This window comes from Lemur catta, chromosome 3, assembly GCF_020740605.2.
Source record: "Lemur catta isolate mLemCat1 chromosome 3, mLemCat1.pri, whole genome shotgun sequence".
NCBI lineage: Eukaryota > Metazoa > Chordata > Mammalia > Primates > Lemuridae > Lemur > Lemur catta.
In genome coordinates this window covers 94331917-94350891 of record NC_059130.1, presented here as the reverse complement: position 1 = coordinate 94350891, position 18975 = coordinate 94331917, and the positions used below count along the sequence as shown (strand labels likewise).

Below are 18975 nucleotides of genomic sequence, written 5' to 3'. Positions count from 1 at the left end.
GAGACTGTGCAAGGCCCTGCCAGGAGGCGGGTGGGAGATAACTCAGCCATCAAGTGATGTTAGGTACTTTCTGTCCTTGTGGGAAGAGATTTCTCAAGAGATTCCCTGAATGCTATTGTTTTTCTGGGGTATTGTCATGTTCCCCAGATACTAGGGTGTTCCTGGGACATAGCATGTTCTCCAGATGCTAGTGGGTTCCTGGGATGTTAATATGTTTCACCAAATGCTGTTATTTTCTGGGATTGTTAATGCGTTACCCAGTTGCTAACATGTTCCCGTGGTGTTCACATGTTTCCCCAGATGCTGGAGTGTTCCTGGGGCATTAACACATCTCCTAAGTTAATTAGTGGAAAGAGCTGCTGTTATCTGTTTTTACACTGCAAAGCATTGACTGGAACGTAAAATTTACAGAGCTTGAAAATGGCGCATAAACATTATGAGTAAATTTGGCAGAAAATGTGCCTGGTGCGATCTGGCCTTGAATAAATAATTTTCAATTACAGCCCTCATTCCACCAGCTAGGAAGGGGTGGTGACATAGCATGAGGACCTGATGAGACTTGGTGAGGGTCAGGGGATGGTGGATCTGAGAGTTTGGGGCTGGGGGACCTTGCAACCAGATAGGCTAGACATCTGCCCTGCCTCTGCCTGCCTGAGCCTGTGGGCTTTCTCCAGCATCTGCCCCCTGCGCTGCCTGTCCCTTTGCAGGTGAAGTGTGATCAGTATTGGCCAGCCCGAGGCACTGAGACCTACGGCCTTATTCAGGTGACCCTGCTAGACACAGTGGAGCTGGCCACATACACAGTGCGCACCTTTGCGCTCCACAAGGTATGGCCCTGCTCCAGTGCTTGTCTGCCATATGAGCCCTGTAAGGACAGTGGCCTGAGTGTGGTGTGCTGGGCAAGGGGGCAGAAGGGGAAGCAGGAGCCTGGGTGTTGGAGTGTCAAGAGCTCGAACAAGTGTGGTGTGATGGCCTCTGTTATGAGAATGGTGTTGCAAGCTCCTTCAGGCTGCCTTGTGTGGCTTCTGAGTCCCATGAGGGAGTGGCAGGTCTGACCTCAGTGGCAGGCAGACTCCTAGTCACTCCGTCTTCTCATTTTGCTCCCCAGAGTGGCTCCAGTGAGAAACGTGAGCTGCGCCAGTTCCAGTTCATGGCCTGGCCAGATCACGGGGTTCCCGAGTACCCAACCCCGATCCTGGCCTTCCTCAGACGGGTCAAGGCCTGCAACCCGCTAGATGCAGGGCCCATGGTGGTGCACTGCAGGTGAGAGGGTACAGTGCCACCGAGGGGGTGGGGCGGGAGGTGGGGACCTGTGCCCCAAGCTGAGCCCATGTCCTGCAGCGCGGGCGTGGGCCGCACGGGCTGCTTCATTGTTATCGATGCCATGCTGGAGCGTATGAAGCACGAGAAGACGGTCGACATCTATGGCCATGTGACGTGCATGCGATCTCAGAGGAACTACATGGTACAGACGGAGGACCAGTATGTGTTCATCCATGAGGCCCTGCTGGAGGCTGCCACGTGTGGACACACGGAGGTACCCGCCCGCAACCTGTACGCCCACATCCAGAAGCTGGGCCAAGTGCCTCCAGGGGAAAGTGTGACTGCCATGGAGCTTGAGTTCAAGGTAGGGCCCGGGTGGGCCTGCTTGGCTCTGGGGCCTGGACTGGGTCATGGGGATGACCCACAGGAAGCCAGGCCTGACCAGCCACTCCCTCTCGGTAGCTGCTGGCCAGCTCCAAGGCCCACACATCCCGCTTCATCAGCGCCAACCTGCCCTGCAACAAATTCAAGAACCGCCTGGTGAACATCATGCCCTATGAGTTGACTCGCGTGTGTCTGCAGCCCATCCGTGGTGTGGAGGGCTCTGACTACATCAATGCCAGCTTCCTGGATGGCTATAGGTCAGCATGCTTGTCACTGCCCCACCATGCCCTGTGGGTGCCTGCGCCTGTGCCTGGCTGGCTGGAGGCACAGCAGAGTAGGGCCAGACCAGAGAGGGCTGGGTAGAGCAGTGACGGCTTCCTGGAGGAGGGGTGATGTAAGCAGGGCCCCAAGGGGCTAGGCAGTCTTAGGGGAGACTCTGAGGGCAGCAGCACCTCCAGCATGTGCAGTCTTCTTTCCACCCCAGACAGCAGAAGGCCTACATAGCTACACAGGGGCCTCTGGCAGAGAGCACCGAGGACTTCTGGCGCATGCTATGGGAGCACAATTCCACCATCATCGTCATGCTGACCAAGCTTCGGGAGATGGGCAGGGTGAGCCCACCCCTTCCCCTAGGGCGCTTCTTACGCCTGGGGGAACACCAGCCACCCTTGGGAGAGATGCCCCTTTTGTTACTCTCTGCATTCACACCCCAGCCTCCCATCAGCATAGCCCCGGACCCCCATTGTCACCACCTGAGGCATCCTGTCCCGGAATCCTCTGAAGGCTGGTACTTCCCTCCCATTCCTCCCCACCTGATCTTGGGGGCCCGGCCTTCTGTCCACAGGAGAAATGCCACCAGTACTGGCCAGCAGAGCGCTCTGCTCGCTACCAGTACTTTGTTGTGGACCCGATGGCTGAGTACAACATGCCTCAGTATATCCTGCGTGAGTTCAAGGTCACAGATGCCCGGGTGAGTGTTTGCACTCAAGCATGTCCATGTACTGCCTGAGCACACATGGGGTGGGTGGCTGCCCACGTGGTACCTTTGCCTAAGCTGCAGGAATCTGAGGTGGGGCTGTAGGTTTGGGGGTGTGAGCACATCTGCCAAGGTGGCCTCTGGTGTAATCGTGTCACAGGTGCATGTGTGTCATTGTACTACCTGGCTTAGTCCAGAGGGGCAGCAGACTAAAGCACAAACCCTAACACTGTCCCATGCCCACCTCTCCCAGGATGGGCAGTCGAGGACAATCCGGCAGTTCCAGTTCACAGACTGGCCAGAGCAGGGCGTGCCCAAGACGGGTGAGGGCTTCATTGATTTCATCGGGCAGGTGCACAAAACCAAGGAGCAGTTCGGGCAGGATGGTCCCATCACGGTACACTGCAGGTGGGCTGTCCCCGTGGAGGGCTGGGGCAGGTGGGGCCTGAAGGCCTGGCAGACCCACTGCCTGAGGTGTGCAGGACTCATGACCCCATTGTGTCTCGGAGCAGTGCTGGCGTGGGCCGCACCGGGGTGTTCATCACTCTGAGCATCGTCCTGGAGCGCATGCGCTATGAGGGTGTGGTCGACATGTTCCAGACCGTGAAGACCCTGCGCACACAGCGTCCTGCCATGGTGCAGACAGAGGTACGCAGACCAGCGTGCAGGGCCAGGGTCTCACCAGCAGCCCTGCTCGCAGTTCTCGGCTCTAGCTGCAGTTGCATATACACAGGCACGTGCATTCTTTCATGCTGCCGACGTTTAACATTGCCTGCTCTGCCTAAGGTGCTCAGGGGAAACATGAGTGAGATGGGTTCATTCATTCAGCACCTCTGTACTGAGCACCTGTGGTATGCCTGGCTCTGGGTCAGGATTGGACATAGCAGTCCTCATGGGTTACACAGTCAAGAACAGATAAACATGATTGGGGTGACAAGTGGAAAGCAGGCCAATGTGCAGGCCTGGGAGAGGGAAGGGAGAGGCTCTTTCAGGCTCCCCTGGACGCTGCTTGAGGGTCCAGGACCTGCTCTTGGCCAGTAGAAGCAAACTCCATGGCCCACTGGCTGCAGTGTGAGTGCCCTTGGCAGTGTGGTGGGGTATCCATTCGTGCAGCCTACACTGACCAGCCCTCCTGTCCCCGTTAGGACCAGTATCAGCTGTGCTACCGTGCAGCCCTGGAGTACCTCGGCAGCTTCGACCACTATGCAACGTAACTACCGCCCCCCTCTCCTCCGCCGCCCCCACTGGGGGGCTCCGGAGGGGACTCAGCTCCTCTGAGCCATACCAACCATCGTCCAGCCCTTCTGCACGGATGCTGTTGCTGGCAGAGCACAGCCCACTGGGATCACAGCGTTTCAGGAACATTGCCACACCAGTCAGAGAGCCTAGAACACCCCTGGCGAGTGGGTGGACAGCAGCAGGGAGGTGCTGTGGCCCCTCTGTCCACCAGGCCCACCTGGAGCCCACTTCAAGCTCTCTGGTCCGCTGCCGCGTTTCTCATGCTTCATGGGGTGGGGATGGGGGCAAAGCCTCCTTTTTTATACATTAAGTGGGGTAGACTGAGGGATTCTGGCCTCTTCCCTCTGATTTTTCCTTTTGCAAATCCTTAATTGCAGAATGGGCCACTGTGGGGGTTGGGGTTTATTTTCTTTTCTGTTTTGAGTTCACTTTGGATCCTTTTTTTGTATGACTCTTAGCGCTGAAGGACAGAACATGCCTTCCTCGTGCAGAGCTGGGGCCGCCAGCCTGAGCGGAGCCTCGGCCGTGGGCCGGGAGGCAGTGCTGATCCGGCTGCTCTTCCAGCCCTTCAGACAAGATCCTATTTCAGCCAAATGCAGGGAAACTCAATTTTTTTTAAGTTTTGTTTTTCCTTAAGAGCCTTTTTTTAGGTCCTGCAGACAGTGGTGGGTGGGGAGGAGATAGGGAACACTCATCCCCAGTTGTCTATCCCAGTGTGTGTCTAACATTCACAGCCCAGAACCACAGACGTGTCTGGGGGAGCCTGGCAAGGCGTTCCTCATCTCCATCGTGTTTGCAAAGGTTCAAAAAAAAAACAAACAAACAAACAAACAAAAATACACAAAAATTAAAAAAAAAAAAAAAACAAGAAAAAAAAAGAGTCATCCCCGGTCTCTGCTTCAGACCCCCAAGAGAGGAGGCAACTCCATGCGCCTGGGGTTCCCAGGAAGCTGCCCGCTGACCTGGGTGCAGAGAGCCTTTTGTCCGGAGCATTGCAGTATGGTGTGGTTGTAGGCGGTGGGCCTGGCCACGTGGCCACGGTGAATGGCACAGGTCAGGGTGTATGCCACGCCCCACACACATCAGGGCCAAGCAGGGGCGTGGTTGGCCTTTCAGGTCCAGGCCAGTGGGCCTGGTAGCACATTTCTGTCCTCAGAGCAGAGGCCAGATGATTTCCCTCCCTGGTTTGCAGCTGTTTTCAAAGCCCATGAGAATTGCTCTTTTCCACTCCAAGATGCCCTCGTAAACCAATGTGGCAAGACTACTGGACTTCTATCCATGGTACTATAATCAGTCTTTATTATCTCAGCTCGCTGAGGGGCAGGGAGAGAGAGGGCCTCTTCCTCTGGGCAGCACTATCTAGATAGGTAAGTGGGGGCGGGGAAGGGTGCATAGCTGTTGTAGCTGAGGGACGTGACACAGACGTCCCCAAATCTAGCTAGGCTCAGTCAAGATCAACAATCCAGGGTTGGTAATGTTGGATGATGAAACATTCATTTTTACCTTGTGGATGCTAGTGCTGTAGAGTTCACTGTTGTACACAGTCTGTTTTCTATTTGTTAAGAAAAACTACAGCATCATTGCATAATTCTTGATGGTAATAAATTTGAATAATCAGATTTCTTAAAAACCAGGCCTCTGTCTGAGCTCCTTCTGGAACCAAAGAGTCTGGGCTAAATCATTAGCTACAGTGGGTTCTAGAGAGTCCCTGCTCCTGAGGGGACAGTGAGGCTGCTGTCCTATTTGTGACAGGGCAGGCTCCGGGCGTGGCTGCACACTTTGAGAAAGGAGCAGTTACAAACTGAAGACCAGGGCACCAAGAGCCAGGCCTGAGCCACCAGTGCCTACACAGAGCATCCTGGCTGGGGAGCACACCGTTTGCCTCTCCTACCCCTTAGGATGCTGGGAGTGGACTCCCCGCTCCAAAACTACACTCCCCGTCTCCCATCTTCTCCTCCCTTGCTCTCTAAGGAGAGGGATGGCCCTATGGCTGTATGGAAATTGCTTAGTGTAATTCTTGCAGTGTGGATACTGGACACCAAAAACACAGTGTGTCCATCTGGCCCCTGAACACACAGTAACACCCACTCACTGAGCTCTGGCTCTCCACTGGTGATCAGAAAAGTGCTACCAGGTGGTCAAATCATGGAACTTCTAGGGATAGAGATGAAGGAGACCCAGAGCAAGTGGGGAAGGGAACAACATGTCAGCCATTGCGACACTGGAGAGTGTCATAACTGAGCCCAACATGGAGGTGCTGTGGGTACCCTGAAGCAGCACCTGACTCAGGGAGGGCTTCCTGGAGAAGGTGACAGGCTGGATCCTGAGTGTTTCATACAGTAAGTAGTGGTGAGTTAGTTTTCAAAGGTGGAGAAAGCATCTCCAGTGGAGGGAACAAGTTACAAAGGCTTGGAAGTGTGAAACAGACCAACAGTTACCAGAAACTCAAAGAAGTATGCAGTATGACTGGAGTAGTGGGACACGGCTAGAAAGGTAGGCTTGGTGGAGCCAGATGGTGCAGCTGAGGGGATTGAGGGCGTTGTGGAAGGCATCTGGGTGTCCCTGCAAGTGAAGTACCTCTGTAACATGCTGGGAGTGACCTGTGCCTGGCACCGGTGTCTTCTAGGTATCCCCAGCACTTCGTTCAGTGCCTGGCATATTTCTGTTTGTTCAGAAAAAGGACACCATCATTGCATGATTCTTGATGGTATTCGAATAACTTCGCTAAATAAAAGACTAAGGTGTTAAACATTTTCAAGTGAGGGATAAAAAAACCAGATTTTCACTTGAGGAACACCAGGATTCAGGGCTCTGTGCCGAGTGCTTGGTGGGCCTGCTTACTAAGCCTCAGGACCAGCCAGCAGAACAGGCCCTCTTCTCTCCACAGGGAGGGAAACTGAGGCTTATGTGGATTAACTTGGCAGAGACCATAGGGCAGGTAAGTGCCAGAGGTGGGACCTGCGCGGCTGGTGTCTGCTCAGGAGTCCCTGCCCTTTCCAGAGCAGGTGTCTGCCTTCCCCTTCCCCAGCCGTGCCGGCAAGCCCACTCTTCCTCTAGGGCCCCCGTCCACTCCAGCGCTGGAGTCAGGTATCTCTCATCCTGTCACCCCCACATTCAACTCACCACCACACCCGCCTGCTCGGCCGCCTTGCATGTGCCCGTTTGGTTGTCTGTGTTTCTGCTGCTGTTTCCCAGGCCACTCTCTTGCCGGCCATACTTTCTACCCAGTCTGCCTGCCCCGGCCAACCCACTCCCAACACGGCAGCCCATCGCTGCCGGGTAGACCCTGCCAGGCCCTCACGGTCAGCCCTGACTCCTCCACGGGTTTCCAGGCTCCGCCTCTGCAGCCTTGTCTTTCCTTTCCCTTCGTCCGCTTCCCCCCGCCATGACAAAATGAGTTCTTTCGTGCCTGCCTCACCACTCTATCTCAGCTCCAGACCTGCCCACCGGCTATTCTGGAACATCCTCCCCCAGCACTCTACCCAGCTAACTCCACATTCTGTAGGTCTCAGCTGCAAATACTTCCTTCAGAAGCCATCCTTAACTATCCTAAGTGAGGTTAGGTGAGCCTGGTGTGCAACTTACTTGAAATATTTTGTATAATCCTCACAACAATGTATGAGGTAGGTCCTATTTTGTCCATTTTATCTATGAGAAAATTAGGTCTTGTCCATTCATCTGACAAACACCTAATGAGCATTTGCTATGTGGTAGTCGCCATCCTAGGGACTGGCATGCGTCAGTGGACTGAACAAAGACTTCTGCCCTGTGGCATTTATACTGTAGTACCAGGGAGCAGATGATACATGTGAGAAACAATAAATAAATGTATTCATAGTTTGTTGAAAGGTCATTAGCACCATGAGGGGAAAGACTAGGAAGGATCAGGTGTGGGGGGGAGAATTGATTACCAGTTAGGGTGGTCAGGGAAGGCTCCTTGGAGGGATGGGATTTGAGGACAGACTTGAATCTGGTGAGGGACTTGGCCTAAAGAGCTTCGAGGTGAGCGTCCAGGCAGAGGGAGCAGCTGGCACAAAGGCCCTGGGCGGGAATGTGCCTGATGAGGTTAGTGTGGCTGTGACACCACCAGCAAGGGGCAAGAAGTGGCAGGGGGGAGGTCAGAGGGGAAGTGGGGGCTAGCTCTTGACCGGGGGAAGACGGACAGAAACCCAGGTGTGGGGAGAAGTGGCCTGATTCTGGTTCTGTCGTAAAGCAGAGCTGATGGGATTTGCTAATGGACTGGAAGAAAAAAAGAGGAGAGTCAAGGTTGACCCCAGGTTCTGACTGAGCACCTGGAAGGATGAAGTTACCACTGAGACAGGGAAGGCTGTACAGAAGGGTCGAGTAACCTACTCAAGGGTCCACCTTGGAATTGGGTGGGGTTGGTGTCCCTCCCAGGTCTGCCTAACTCCAGGGCTTTTTCCACACTGCTACCTGCCTAAAGCTATTATAGAAACAGAGTCAGATGCATTAAGAAAAAAATATTTGGAAGGAAACATACCAATAGGGTTGTGAGGATGGGTGATTTTTTTCTTGTAGTTTTCTAAATTTTCCATAGTTAATATTTTAATTTAAAAAAGACAAAACTTTTAGGCTGGCCATGGTGGCTCACACCTGTAATCCTAGCACTTTGGGAGGCTGAGGTGGGATGATTGCTTGAGGCTAGAAGTTCAAGACCAGCCTGAGCAACATAACAAGACCCTATCTTTACAAAAAAATAGAAAAATTAGCTGGGCATGGTGGCGCATGCCTCTAGTCCCAGCTACTCGGGAGGCTGAGGCAGAAGGATTGCGAGCCCAGGAGTTTGAGCTTGCAGTGAGCTATGATGACGCCACCACACTCTAACCTGGGCAAAAAAGGAAGACCTTGTTTCAAAAAAGAAAGAAAAAAAAAGACAAACTTTTAAAATTGTACAATTAATACTTCCTTATTTTAAAAAGCAACAACAGAAACCTGACTAGGATACAGGTGTAAAACGTTAAAAGTTCTCTTTCTCTTCCTGTCTCCCAACTTCCTGGAGGAGTCACTATTAAGTTACTTGAGTCTATCCTGGGCATTTTCTATGCATATACAAACATGTATATAAGCTTTATTTTTTATATAACTAGAATCTTAGTCATATCTTGATGCAAATTGCCCTTTTCATTTAAATATACTGCGGACTTCTTTCCATGTCAGGAGCTCATTTTTTTAACTGCTACATTCTATTTGGTTATGGATATACTATAATTTTAAAATGATTATTAATACAGCTTTTATATTAAAGAAGAAATGGATATAGATGATAACATAGATAAAAATAATTCAAACACTCTTGAGGGGTACAAAATAAAAGGTAGGCATTCTCCTTTCCTCTCCCCAACTCCAGTTTCATTCCTGGGAATTTCTGATTTTAATTCTTCCAGTGGCAAACATGTGCCTTCATAGTGCCTGTTGGCTCCTTGGCTATCAAATGTGTGGAATTTAGTCAATTTACATGACCTCCCACCTCTACTTCCTGATTTTGTTACAGAGATTATTTTAATTCTTCTGGAGCTCCCATTGTGACTTTCAACACTGTATTTAAACATCTATTTCTTGATTTATCATCTGGAGGCAGTATCTGTTGATAACTCTCTATGAAGAATGAGAAAACTAGCTCACTTTCTTTGATTCTCCCTCCTCCGGCTACCATTTTTTATTTCACATTGTCAAGGTTTATAATACATTCTGTTCTGTTAATATAATTAAGTCTTTCATTTTAAAAATTGAAAACCAATAAACAGCATTTTAATTGTATGTTCATGAGAAATCTTCCCAGCATCAATTTCAAACAATCCTCTTGTGATTTTTTCTTTGTTTCCTTCACTTGTGGATCATACTCAGCTGCCGTGTTGCTTGTCCAGCATGTTGGTCTTTCCAGGATTCTATAATATTTCACTTGGGTGGAGTACTCCCCCTCACCTTATTTTTTCACGGAGGATTATAAACTTTCTGATTCTTGCATGACTGAAAATATTTTTTATACTCACCCTTGCTTTTAACTTTTTCTGGTTTAGGCTTCTTTATACAAAAGAATTTGCCCCAGAAACTTCTGAAGACATTGTTTCTAGTTCTGTATTAACTAGTTGCTGAAGGAACAGGGTTGTCAGGCAACCAATTACCCTGATGTTTCCCCCGTGGCCCACTTTGATACATTTGTAGATTCTAAGTTTAAAACTTGTTCAGGTCTCTCTTGAAAAGAATGATCCTTGACTCCAGTATCTTGGGCTGTGGTTTTCTTAGCTCCAGTTTCTCCATCAATCTGATTCCATCTGTTTACTGTCTTTCGGGATTCTTACTTTCAAAAACATTTTTTGATGTATGGTTATGTGAGAGTAAATTGTTTGGTTTTGATTTTTTTCCCAAATATTTGTTGGATCACCTTTTTCTTTGCACTGATTTGTAATGCCTCCTTTTAAAACCACATATGAAATTATTATATGTTACAGAATCTACTTCTGGGCCATCAAGTCTGTTTCATGCATCTGTCTGCCTAGTCTAAGCCAGAACTATTCATTTAACTTATTTTATTTTCATTCATTGCCTAGAGCAGTGATCATTTAACTTTTGTGGTATTGTTTATTACCTGACACAACTAGTCCCCTTTCAATATCTCTTTCTTTTTTCAAAATTAATTAGTGTTATTCCCCTATTTTTCTTCCAAATGGACATTGGATTATTTTTGGAAATTCCCCTCCTTCAATTTTCATGGCAGATTTTTATTGTACCTCAGTAAAATTGACAATAACATAACTGAAGCATATATGTGGTTTTTGGGGGGTTTTTTTGTTTGTTTTTTGAGAGTCTCGCTCTATTGCCCAGGCTAGAGTGCCATGGCATCATCATAGCTCACAGCAACCTCAAACTCTTGGGCTCAAGCGATCCTCCTGCCTCAGCCTCCTGAGTAGCTGAGACTACAGGTGTGTGCCACCACACCTGGCTAATTTTTTCTATTTTTAGTTGTCCGGCTAATTTCTTTCTATTAGTAGAGATGGGAGTCTTGCTCTTGCCAAGGCTGGTCTCGAACTCATGACCTCAAGCAGTCTTCTCTCCTGGGCTCCCCATAGTGCTAGGATTACAGGCGTGAGCTACCACGCCTGGCCGCATATATGTGTTAAAAGAAAGAAAAGTGGGCTGGAGTCTAAATGAAGCTTAAAATTTGTGATCAAAAGTAAGCTGTGTGCATCCAGCCCCACAGAAAGGAAGGGAACACTGTCTGACACATGCACCCATCCCAGTGTCTAGAGTGAGAGCTGTCTTGTAACTCAAGGATACTCGTGACCTCCCAGTGGTCCCCTAGTAACAGCAGACTGACATTTTAGACCCTTGTCCCTCCTGGTCTTTCTAACCTTAGACACGGCCCATCTCTCTTTGAACCCTTCACTCCAGCCTTATCTAAATACTTGTGTTTTTTTAAGCATACCATGCTAGACATTTGTAACAATCGAGGAGTTAAATCCCTAATAGATAAAGCTTCTTTCAAATCAGTAAGAACAAAAGTAAACACCCTAATAGAAAAATGGACATGGACACAAACAGGCAATTTCAAACAAAGATAGCCACATCACAGTAAAAATATGAAATATATTCAGCCTCCCTATTAACCAAAGAAATACAAATTGAAACAAGAATGAGGTATAGAGACCGGGCGCGGTGGCTCACGCCTGTAATCCTAGCACTCTGGGAGGCCGAGGTGGGTGGATTGCTCGAGGTCAGGAGTTCGAGACCAGCCTGAGCAAGAGCGAGACCCCGTCTCTACTAAAAATAGAAAGAAATTATCTGGCCAACTAAAATATATATATATAGAAAAAATTAGCCGGGCATGGTGGCACATGCCTGTAGTCCCAGCTACTCGGGAGGCTGAGGCAGTAGGATCGCTTAAGCCCAGGAGTTTGAGGTTGCTGTGAGCTAGGCTGACGCCACGGCACTCACTCTAGCCAGGGCAACAAAGTGAGACTCTGTCTCAAAAAAAAAAAAAAAAAAAAAAAAAAGAATGAGGTATAGTTGGCCCTCCATATCCATGGGTTCCACATCCATGGATTCAACCAACCATGGATTGAAAATATTCAGGGAAAAAATTTGTGTCTGTACTAATGTACAGACTTTCCTTCATTATTCCCTAAGCAATACAGTATAACAACTGTTTACACGGCATTACCATGTATTAGGTATTGTGAGTAATCTGGAGTTGATTTAAGGCTCATAGGTTATATGCAAATACTGCACCATTTTATGTTGAGGAGGACTTGCGCATCAGCAAGTTTTGGTAACTGCGGAAGGTCCTGCAAACAATCCCCCACAGATACCGAGGGACGACTGTGCTACTGTTCAACTATCAGATTGGCAAAAAGTATGTGTCAGTATCGTAGAGAATTGGGCACTCACTAGTAGGAATATAAACTGGTTCTATATTTTTGGAGGAAAATTCACAATATCTGTCAAAAGCCTTAAAATATGCTTTATCTTTAACCCAGCAATACATATTTAGGAATTTATATAAAGGAAACAACTGGACAAATAATTTAAAATCTATGGGCTTTCCTTCAAAATTTCAGGAAGAGAAAAAAAATAAAGAATATAAAAATAGTAAAATATCTATGGGCAAAGATTCACTGCAGCATCTTTCATAATACTGAACAATTGGAGGCAGTCCAAATTAGACATAAATATATAGTCTACAGCCTTGCTGAAGTGCATCCAGAGACCGTCAGTATCTGCACCACCTGGGAGCTTTTTAGAAATGCAGAATCTCAGACCTGAATCAGAATTTGTATTTTGACAGTTTTCTATGGCATTTGTAAGAGCATTAAAATTAGAGGAGAACTGGCAAGGATATACACCAAAATGGTAGCAATTTTCTGGGGGGTGATGTTCCCTATTTCAAATGCATTTTCTAGTTTTTCTACCTCTGACATGCACTTTTTTTTATAAGCATATGTCACATGGAAAAACACACCATGCCATGGTTGCACAATATTCCCTTGTCTGGAGGCCCTTCGTGTCACACTTCATCCAAAATCAGTCCTCTGGGGTCTCTCCTTAGCCCTTTCCTCCCCCACCCTCTACAGTCTCACGTCCAGCTGTGTTGTTGGTACCCATAGCACTGTGCTGAAATTATTATTTTTGCTTCTTCAGCTGTTCAAATACTAAAATAGGGGGGAAAATACCAAGAAAATCATCCAGGCTGCAATGCAGAAATGAAATGCAAATTGGTGTTATAATAAGGGTTTGATTCATCTGTCTCCTCCGCTGGACTGTGAACTTCTGGAGGGTAAAGACTGTGTCCCACTTGCCTCCAAGCTTAGAGCCTGACCCAAAGTAGGATCTCATTGTTTGCTAAGTGGATGAAAGGGCAGATGCTAGATCAAGCCCTGAGGCAAGAAGTCAATCTGATTATCACAAGGAATTATGGCTGGGGCTGCCAGCACTCAGGTCCTCAGAATCTCAACTCCTAGATCTTCTGAGGCCATTCCTTTGGCTCCCATCCTGAGATACACCCTAGTCAGCTCCAAGAGGGACTTCCCATCTCTCAACCACAGTTAAGAAGGGCCTTGCATCTACCATACCAAACTCCACCCTTTTTCTCCCAGTCTCCCACACCAACAGTAGGAAGGGCTCAAATCGAGATTCACCAAGCAGCCATATCTTTAAAATAAATAAAGGTAGCCAGGCACAGTGGAATGTGCCTGTAGTCCCAGTTCCTCAGGAAACTGAGGTAGGAGGATCCCTTGAGGCTGCAGTACCTACGATTGCACCTATGAATAGCTGCTGCACTCCAGCCTGGGCAACATAGTGAAACCCTGTCTATAAATAAATATATAGAGCTTGGTGGCTTATGCCTGTAATCACAGCACTTTGGGAGGCTGAGGCAGGAGGATCAATTGAAGCCAGAAGTTTGACACCAGGCTGGACAACATAGCAAAAACCAGTTTCTATAAAAAAATAAAAACAAATTAGCCAGGCATGGTGGTGTGCACCTGTAGTCCCAGCTACTCAGGAGACTGAGGCAGGAGGATCGCTTAAGCCCAGGAGTTTAAGGCTGGAGTGAGTTAATGATAACGCCCACTGCATTCCAGCCCAGGTGACAGAGTAAGAATAAATAATCAATCAATCCTGGACTGTACTTTGAGCTGGGGGGAGGTTTTTGGTTCCAGAACTGGGGTACTCCTCAGTCTCCCTGAAAGACCTGGTGTCCCAGACCCTATTCCAGGGCTGACCCTTTGTAGCCTCTTCTGACATATTTTCGGGGCATTCTCTGCAGTCACCTATCTGAGCTCCTATGTGGTCCTAAAGATTTAAATCCAAAAAACACATGGTATGTACCTATTATGTGCTATAATACCTGCTAGCATTACCAAGCCCTTAAATGTGACAAGCATTTTACCTGCACTGTTAAATTTTAATTCTCCCCCTCAAAAAACCCTGTATAGCTTGTAGTGTTATCTCTTTTTGCAGCTAAAGGTTCTGAGAGGTGAACCAACTCACCCTAAGTCACACAGCTAACAAGAGAGCAGAACCTAGATTTGAACCTAGATCTGCATGACTCCAGAGCCTGAATGCTTAACTACTGTGCAAACTGCAATCCGTCTGGCTTCATTTGTCTATTTTTCCACAAATAATATTCCAGGAATATTTATTGAGCACTTATTATGAACCAGGCATTGTCCAAGGTGCTGAGAGTCAATGATGAAAAAACAAAGTCTTTACCCTTAGCTTAATCTGGTGGGTAGACAGACATGAGTCAAAGAAATCCTACACACATACATAATTACAAACGCTTATAGTTGGTTCACAGAAAAAGTGCAGAACACACTGAGAGCAGTGTGGGGCGGCAGGACCCGGACTAGTGTGGGAAGTCAGAGAGGCTTCTGGGAAGAAAGCAGTGCAGCTTGGCAGGGTGTGAATGTGCTGAGGTGGGAGGGAGCATGGCTGCTTCAAGGAGTGTTTTGGAAAAACAGAAGAAAGGCCAGCGTGGCTGGAGCCCAGAGAGCAGAGGAAGAAAGTGAGGCAGGATGGGGTGGAGGATGAACAGGAGCCAAGTCACTCAGGGCCTTTTAGGCCAGGACGAGGGATTTGGGATTCATGGTGAGGGCACAGGAAGCTTTGAAGGGGTTTTCAATAGAGCAGTGAATTCATTGGATTTGCTTTTTAGAAAGAGCATTCTGGCTGCTCTTTGGAGAACAAATTGGAAGTAGGAGAGCAGAAGCAGGGAGTCCAGTTAGGATGCTGTTGCAGGGGTCCAGGTGGAGGGTGACAGTGGCTCGGAGTGGGATGGTAGTGATGGGGGATGTAAGAGAAGGGTTCAGAATGCAGTTTTGAAAGTAAGGCCAATGGGACTGGATGTGGGCTGCTAGAGAGAAGAATCAGGAATTACTTGGGCACCTGGATGAACGCACGTATCTTTTCTGAGGCAGGGAACACTGAGGGCAGAGTAGGTTTGGGAGAGAACCAGGAGTTAGCCGTTGTTGAGTTCGAGATGCCTGTAATTGTCCAAGTGGAGGGATGGAGTTGTCATCTCTGTATTCCCAGAGTTGGCACAAAATAGGTGCTTATTAAAAAGTCTTTAAAAGAATGCACAAGTGGGTAGAATTTGAGCCAAGTCGTAAGGAATGGATGGGATTTGCCCTTGAGAGGAAGATATTTTAGTGCCTAAGATGAACAAATAGAACAGTTGGTGGAAGCAGAGGATAAAGGAGTGAATGTGATGTTGAAATGGCCGATGGGGCACCTTGCTGCTGCTCACCAAGGTTTTTTCTTGCACCTTTGCCTTTAACACTGAACCATCCTCTGCAGAACAGAGGGAATAAATCAGAGCTAGGGAGAAAAATGATGTTTTTGTTAAACTCAGTATATTTGTGTGTGGGTGTGTGTCAGCCGCTAAGCATTTTTGCATTTGTATTTCCATATTTCATAGGCTAGAAGGCCCTGGTCTTTCCAGCTGACCTTGTTGGCAAGGCTGAATTAAGGCTGAGTTCTCTTTCTTATTTACATGGACTGACATGGACTGAACCGGCTGCACAGCCTCCCTCCCCAGTGAACCAGGCTGACCAGGTCAGGGTGTACCAACGTGTTCCTGATGCTTAATATCATGGCTTCTTTTCTGGGCATCTCCTTTCAGGCCCTTGCTCAGAGCCTCCCAAAGTACCAGAGAAGAGTTTTTAATTTCAGCAGCCAGTGTCCACAGGCAAGGGCTAGGTATGACTGACCCAGAGGTGAAGGCCAAAGGCATCATTGGTATACAAACATCGTCCTTCTGTTCAATTATTCATTCAATTCACCATTGGTTCTTTTATTCAACATATATCCTCAGTTCCACTGTTCATTTCAAGTTACTTAACCTCCCTGCACCCTAGTTTCCTCAGCTTTAAAATGGGGACACTAATAATGCCACCTTCAAAAGTTTGTTGTGTGGATGAAATAAAGGAATATTGTTCATTAACGCAACAAATATTAACTGAACACATACAAAGGGGGCTGTTCTAAGTGCTGAGGATAGTGGTGAACAATACAAAGATCCCTACCCTCATGGAGCAGACATTCTAATGGAGATAAACAGTAGAAAAATACACAAAAGCATATAGTGGTGGTCAGGTTAGGCTTCACTGAGGAGGTGACATTTCAGCAAGGCCCTGAAGGAGGGGAGGGAGCAGGCCATGCAGACAGGAGGGAACAGGGAACTGGAAGAGTGAGCTGGGAGAGGGGGTGGGGGAAGTTTCTAGGCTGTTAAAAGGATTTGGCTTTTCTCCAAAATGAGATGGGAAGTCATTTAATGGTTTTAAGAAGAGGAGTAACATGATCTGGCTTCTAGTATTAAAGAAGCACTTTGTCTGCTGTGTTGAGGAGACTGCAGGGGCAAGGGCAGGAGGCAGGGAGACATGCTGAGGAGGCGATGGCAATGATCCTGTCCAGGATAAGGATGGCTTGGACCAGCGTGGTAGCAGTGGAGGGGAAGGTAAATGCTGAATTCTGGATATATTTTGGAGGCAGAGCTGAACTATGTAAATGTTAATGTCATTGCACCAAAATTACAATTCATAAAATAAATTGAACTTCATCAAAATTAAAAATTGTTGTGCTTCAAAAGACACTATAAAGAAAATAAAGACAAGCCACAGAATGAGGGAAAATATTTTTAAAGCCTGTATCTGATAAAGGACTTGAATCTGAATATACAAAGAACTCCCACAACTCAATAATGAGAAGATAAACAACCCAATTAAAAAATGGACAAAAGATTTGAATAGATGTTCATCAAAGAGGATATATGAATGGCTAATAAGCACAAAGAAAGATGCTTAACATCATTAGTCATTAGGGAAATGCAAATTAAAGCCACAATGAAATACTACTTCATGCCCACCAGCATGGCTATAATCAAAAAGACAGACAATACCAAATGTTGGCAAGGATGTGGAGAAATGGGAATCCTCATGTATTGCTGATGGGAATGTCAAATGGTACAGCTACTTCAGAAAACAGTTTAGCAGTTTCTTTAAAAGATAAATATAAATTGGCTGGGCGCGGTGGCTCACGCCTGTAATCCCAGCACTCTGGGAGGCCAAGGCGGGTGGATTGTTTGAGCTCAGGAGTTCGAGACCAGCCTGACCAAGAGCAAGACCCCGTCTCTACTAAAAATAGAAAAGAAATTATACAGACAGCTAAAAACATATATATATATATATATATATAGAAAAAATTAGCCGGGCATGGTGGTACATGCCTGTAGTCCCAGCTACTCGGGAGGCTGAGGCAGGAGGATTGCTTGAGCCCAGGAGTTTGAGGTTGCTGTGAGCTAGGCTGACGCCACGGCACTCACTCTAGCCCAGGCAACAGAGTGAGACTTTGTCTAAAAAAAAAAAAAATATATATATATATATATATATATATATATATTTACTACACGACCCAGCAACTGTTCCACTCCTAGTTATCTACTCAAGAGAAATGCAAACATATACTCACACAAAGACTTGAATGTAAATGTTCATAGCAGCACTATTCATAATAGCCAAAAAGTGGAAACAACCCAATGTTAATCAACAGTACAAAGGATACTATTCAATAGTAAAAAAGAACAAAATACTAATGCATGCTACAACGCGGGTGAATCTCAAAAAAATTATGCTGAATGAAGGAAGCTAGACACAAAAGACCACATATAGTATGGTTCTATTTATATGAAATGTCCAGAAAAGGCAAATCTATATAGACAGAAAGTAGATTAATGGTTGCCTGGGGCTAGGGGGCGGGAATGGAGATTGATTGTAACTGGGCACAGGGGATCTTACTGAGGTGGCGGATTTTATTGAGGTAATGGAAACATTCCAGGACTGGATTGGCTAATGGTTGCATGACTTGGTAAATTTATTAAAAAATCATTAAATTATACCCTTAAAAAGAAAAATGTTAATGACAACATATATCTAAATGTAGACAATTTTTGTTCATTTAGCACAGTGTTTGAAATATAATAATTCAATAAATGTAGTTAACTTTTTAAGCTAATAATATTTCCACTATTAATATTTATGTCATGCCTACTATGTGCTAGGCATTATGCTGAATGCTGGGCAAAGTGGAGGTCCAGGAAAGAACCCTGGGCTAGGAACATGGCATACACTTTATACTATGACATAGTTTTGTTTCCAAATCCAGCTGCCATTGTTGGCAAGTCACTCTAAATGTCGTTCTCCCCTGTTCTTTTCCTTCATAGCAAGCACAATTTTTATAATGATATTTCTTCATGTGATCGCTTGCTTCATGTCTATCTTCCTCCCTATATTATAAACACCATGACACCAGGGAAAGGTCTGCTCCACACATTACTGGCAGGTGGGCAGATTCTGGTAGACTTTGCTGGCCTGATAGAAGGAACAGGTGCTGCTGATACTGGCCCCTTCCTCCTTATCCGCATGAATGTGGACAGGATGTCTGAAGCTGCAGCAGTCACCTTACAACTATGAGTTGCATACATGAGGGCCAAAGCCAAGTTGTGAAGGATGATGGAGAGAGATGAATGAGCCTGTATCTTTGATGACTTTGTTGAGCACTGAGCCAGTGCTCACCCACCTCCAGACCTCTTATTATATGAG

At 47.0% G+C, this 18975-nt stretch overlaps 1 protein-coding gene across 3 annotated transcripts in view; it reads left to right on the top strand.

Annotated features, from left to right (window-relative positions):
- PTPRF (protein tyrosine phosphatase receptor type F) overlaps nucleotides 1–5488 on the top strand; it is an 84550-nt gene extending 79062 nt beyond the window's left edge. For all 3 annotated transcript variants that reach the window (XM_045545645.1, XM_045545643.1, XM_045545646.1), the window contains 9 exons: nucleotides 708–827; nucleotides 1109–1263; nucleotides 1342–1627; nucleotides 1726–1904; nucleotides 2132–2258; nucleotides 2492–2617; nucleotides 2877–3031; nucleotides 3136–3271; nucleotides 3769–5488. In XM_045545645.1, coding sequence (XP_045401601.1) covers nucleotides 708–827; nucleotides 1109–1263; nucleotides 1342–1627; nucleotides 1726–1904; nucleotides 2132–2258; nucleotides 2492–2617; nucleotides 2877–3031; nucleotides 3136–3271; nucleotides 3769–3837 — 1353 coding nt within the window. In that variant the 3' untranslated portion in view covers nucleotides 3838–5488. The remainder of the gene's footprint in view (nucleotides 1–707; nucleotides 828–1108; nucleotides 1264–1341; nucleotides 1628–1725; nucleotides 1905–2131; nucleotides 2259–2491; nucleotides 2618–2876; nucleotides 3032–3135; nucleotides 3272–3768) is intronic.
- The last annotated feature ends 13487 nt before the right edge of the window (nucleotides 5489–18975 follow it).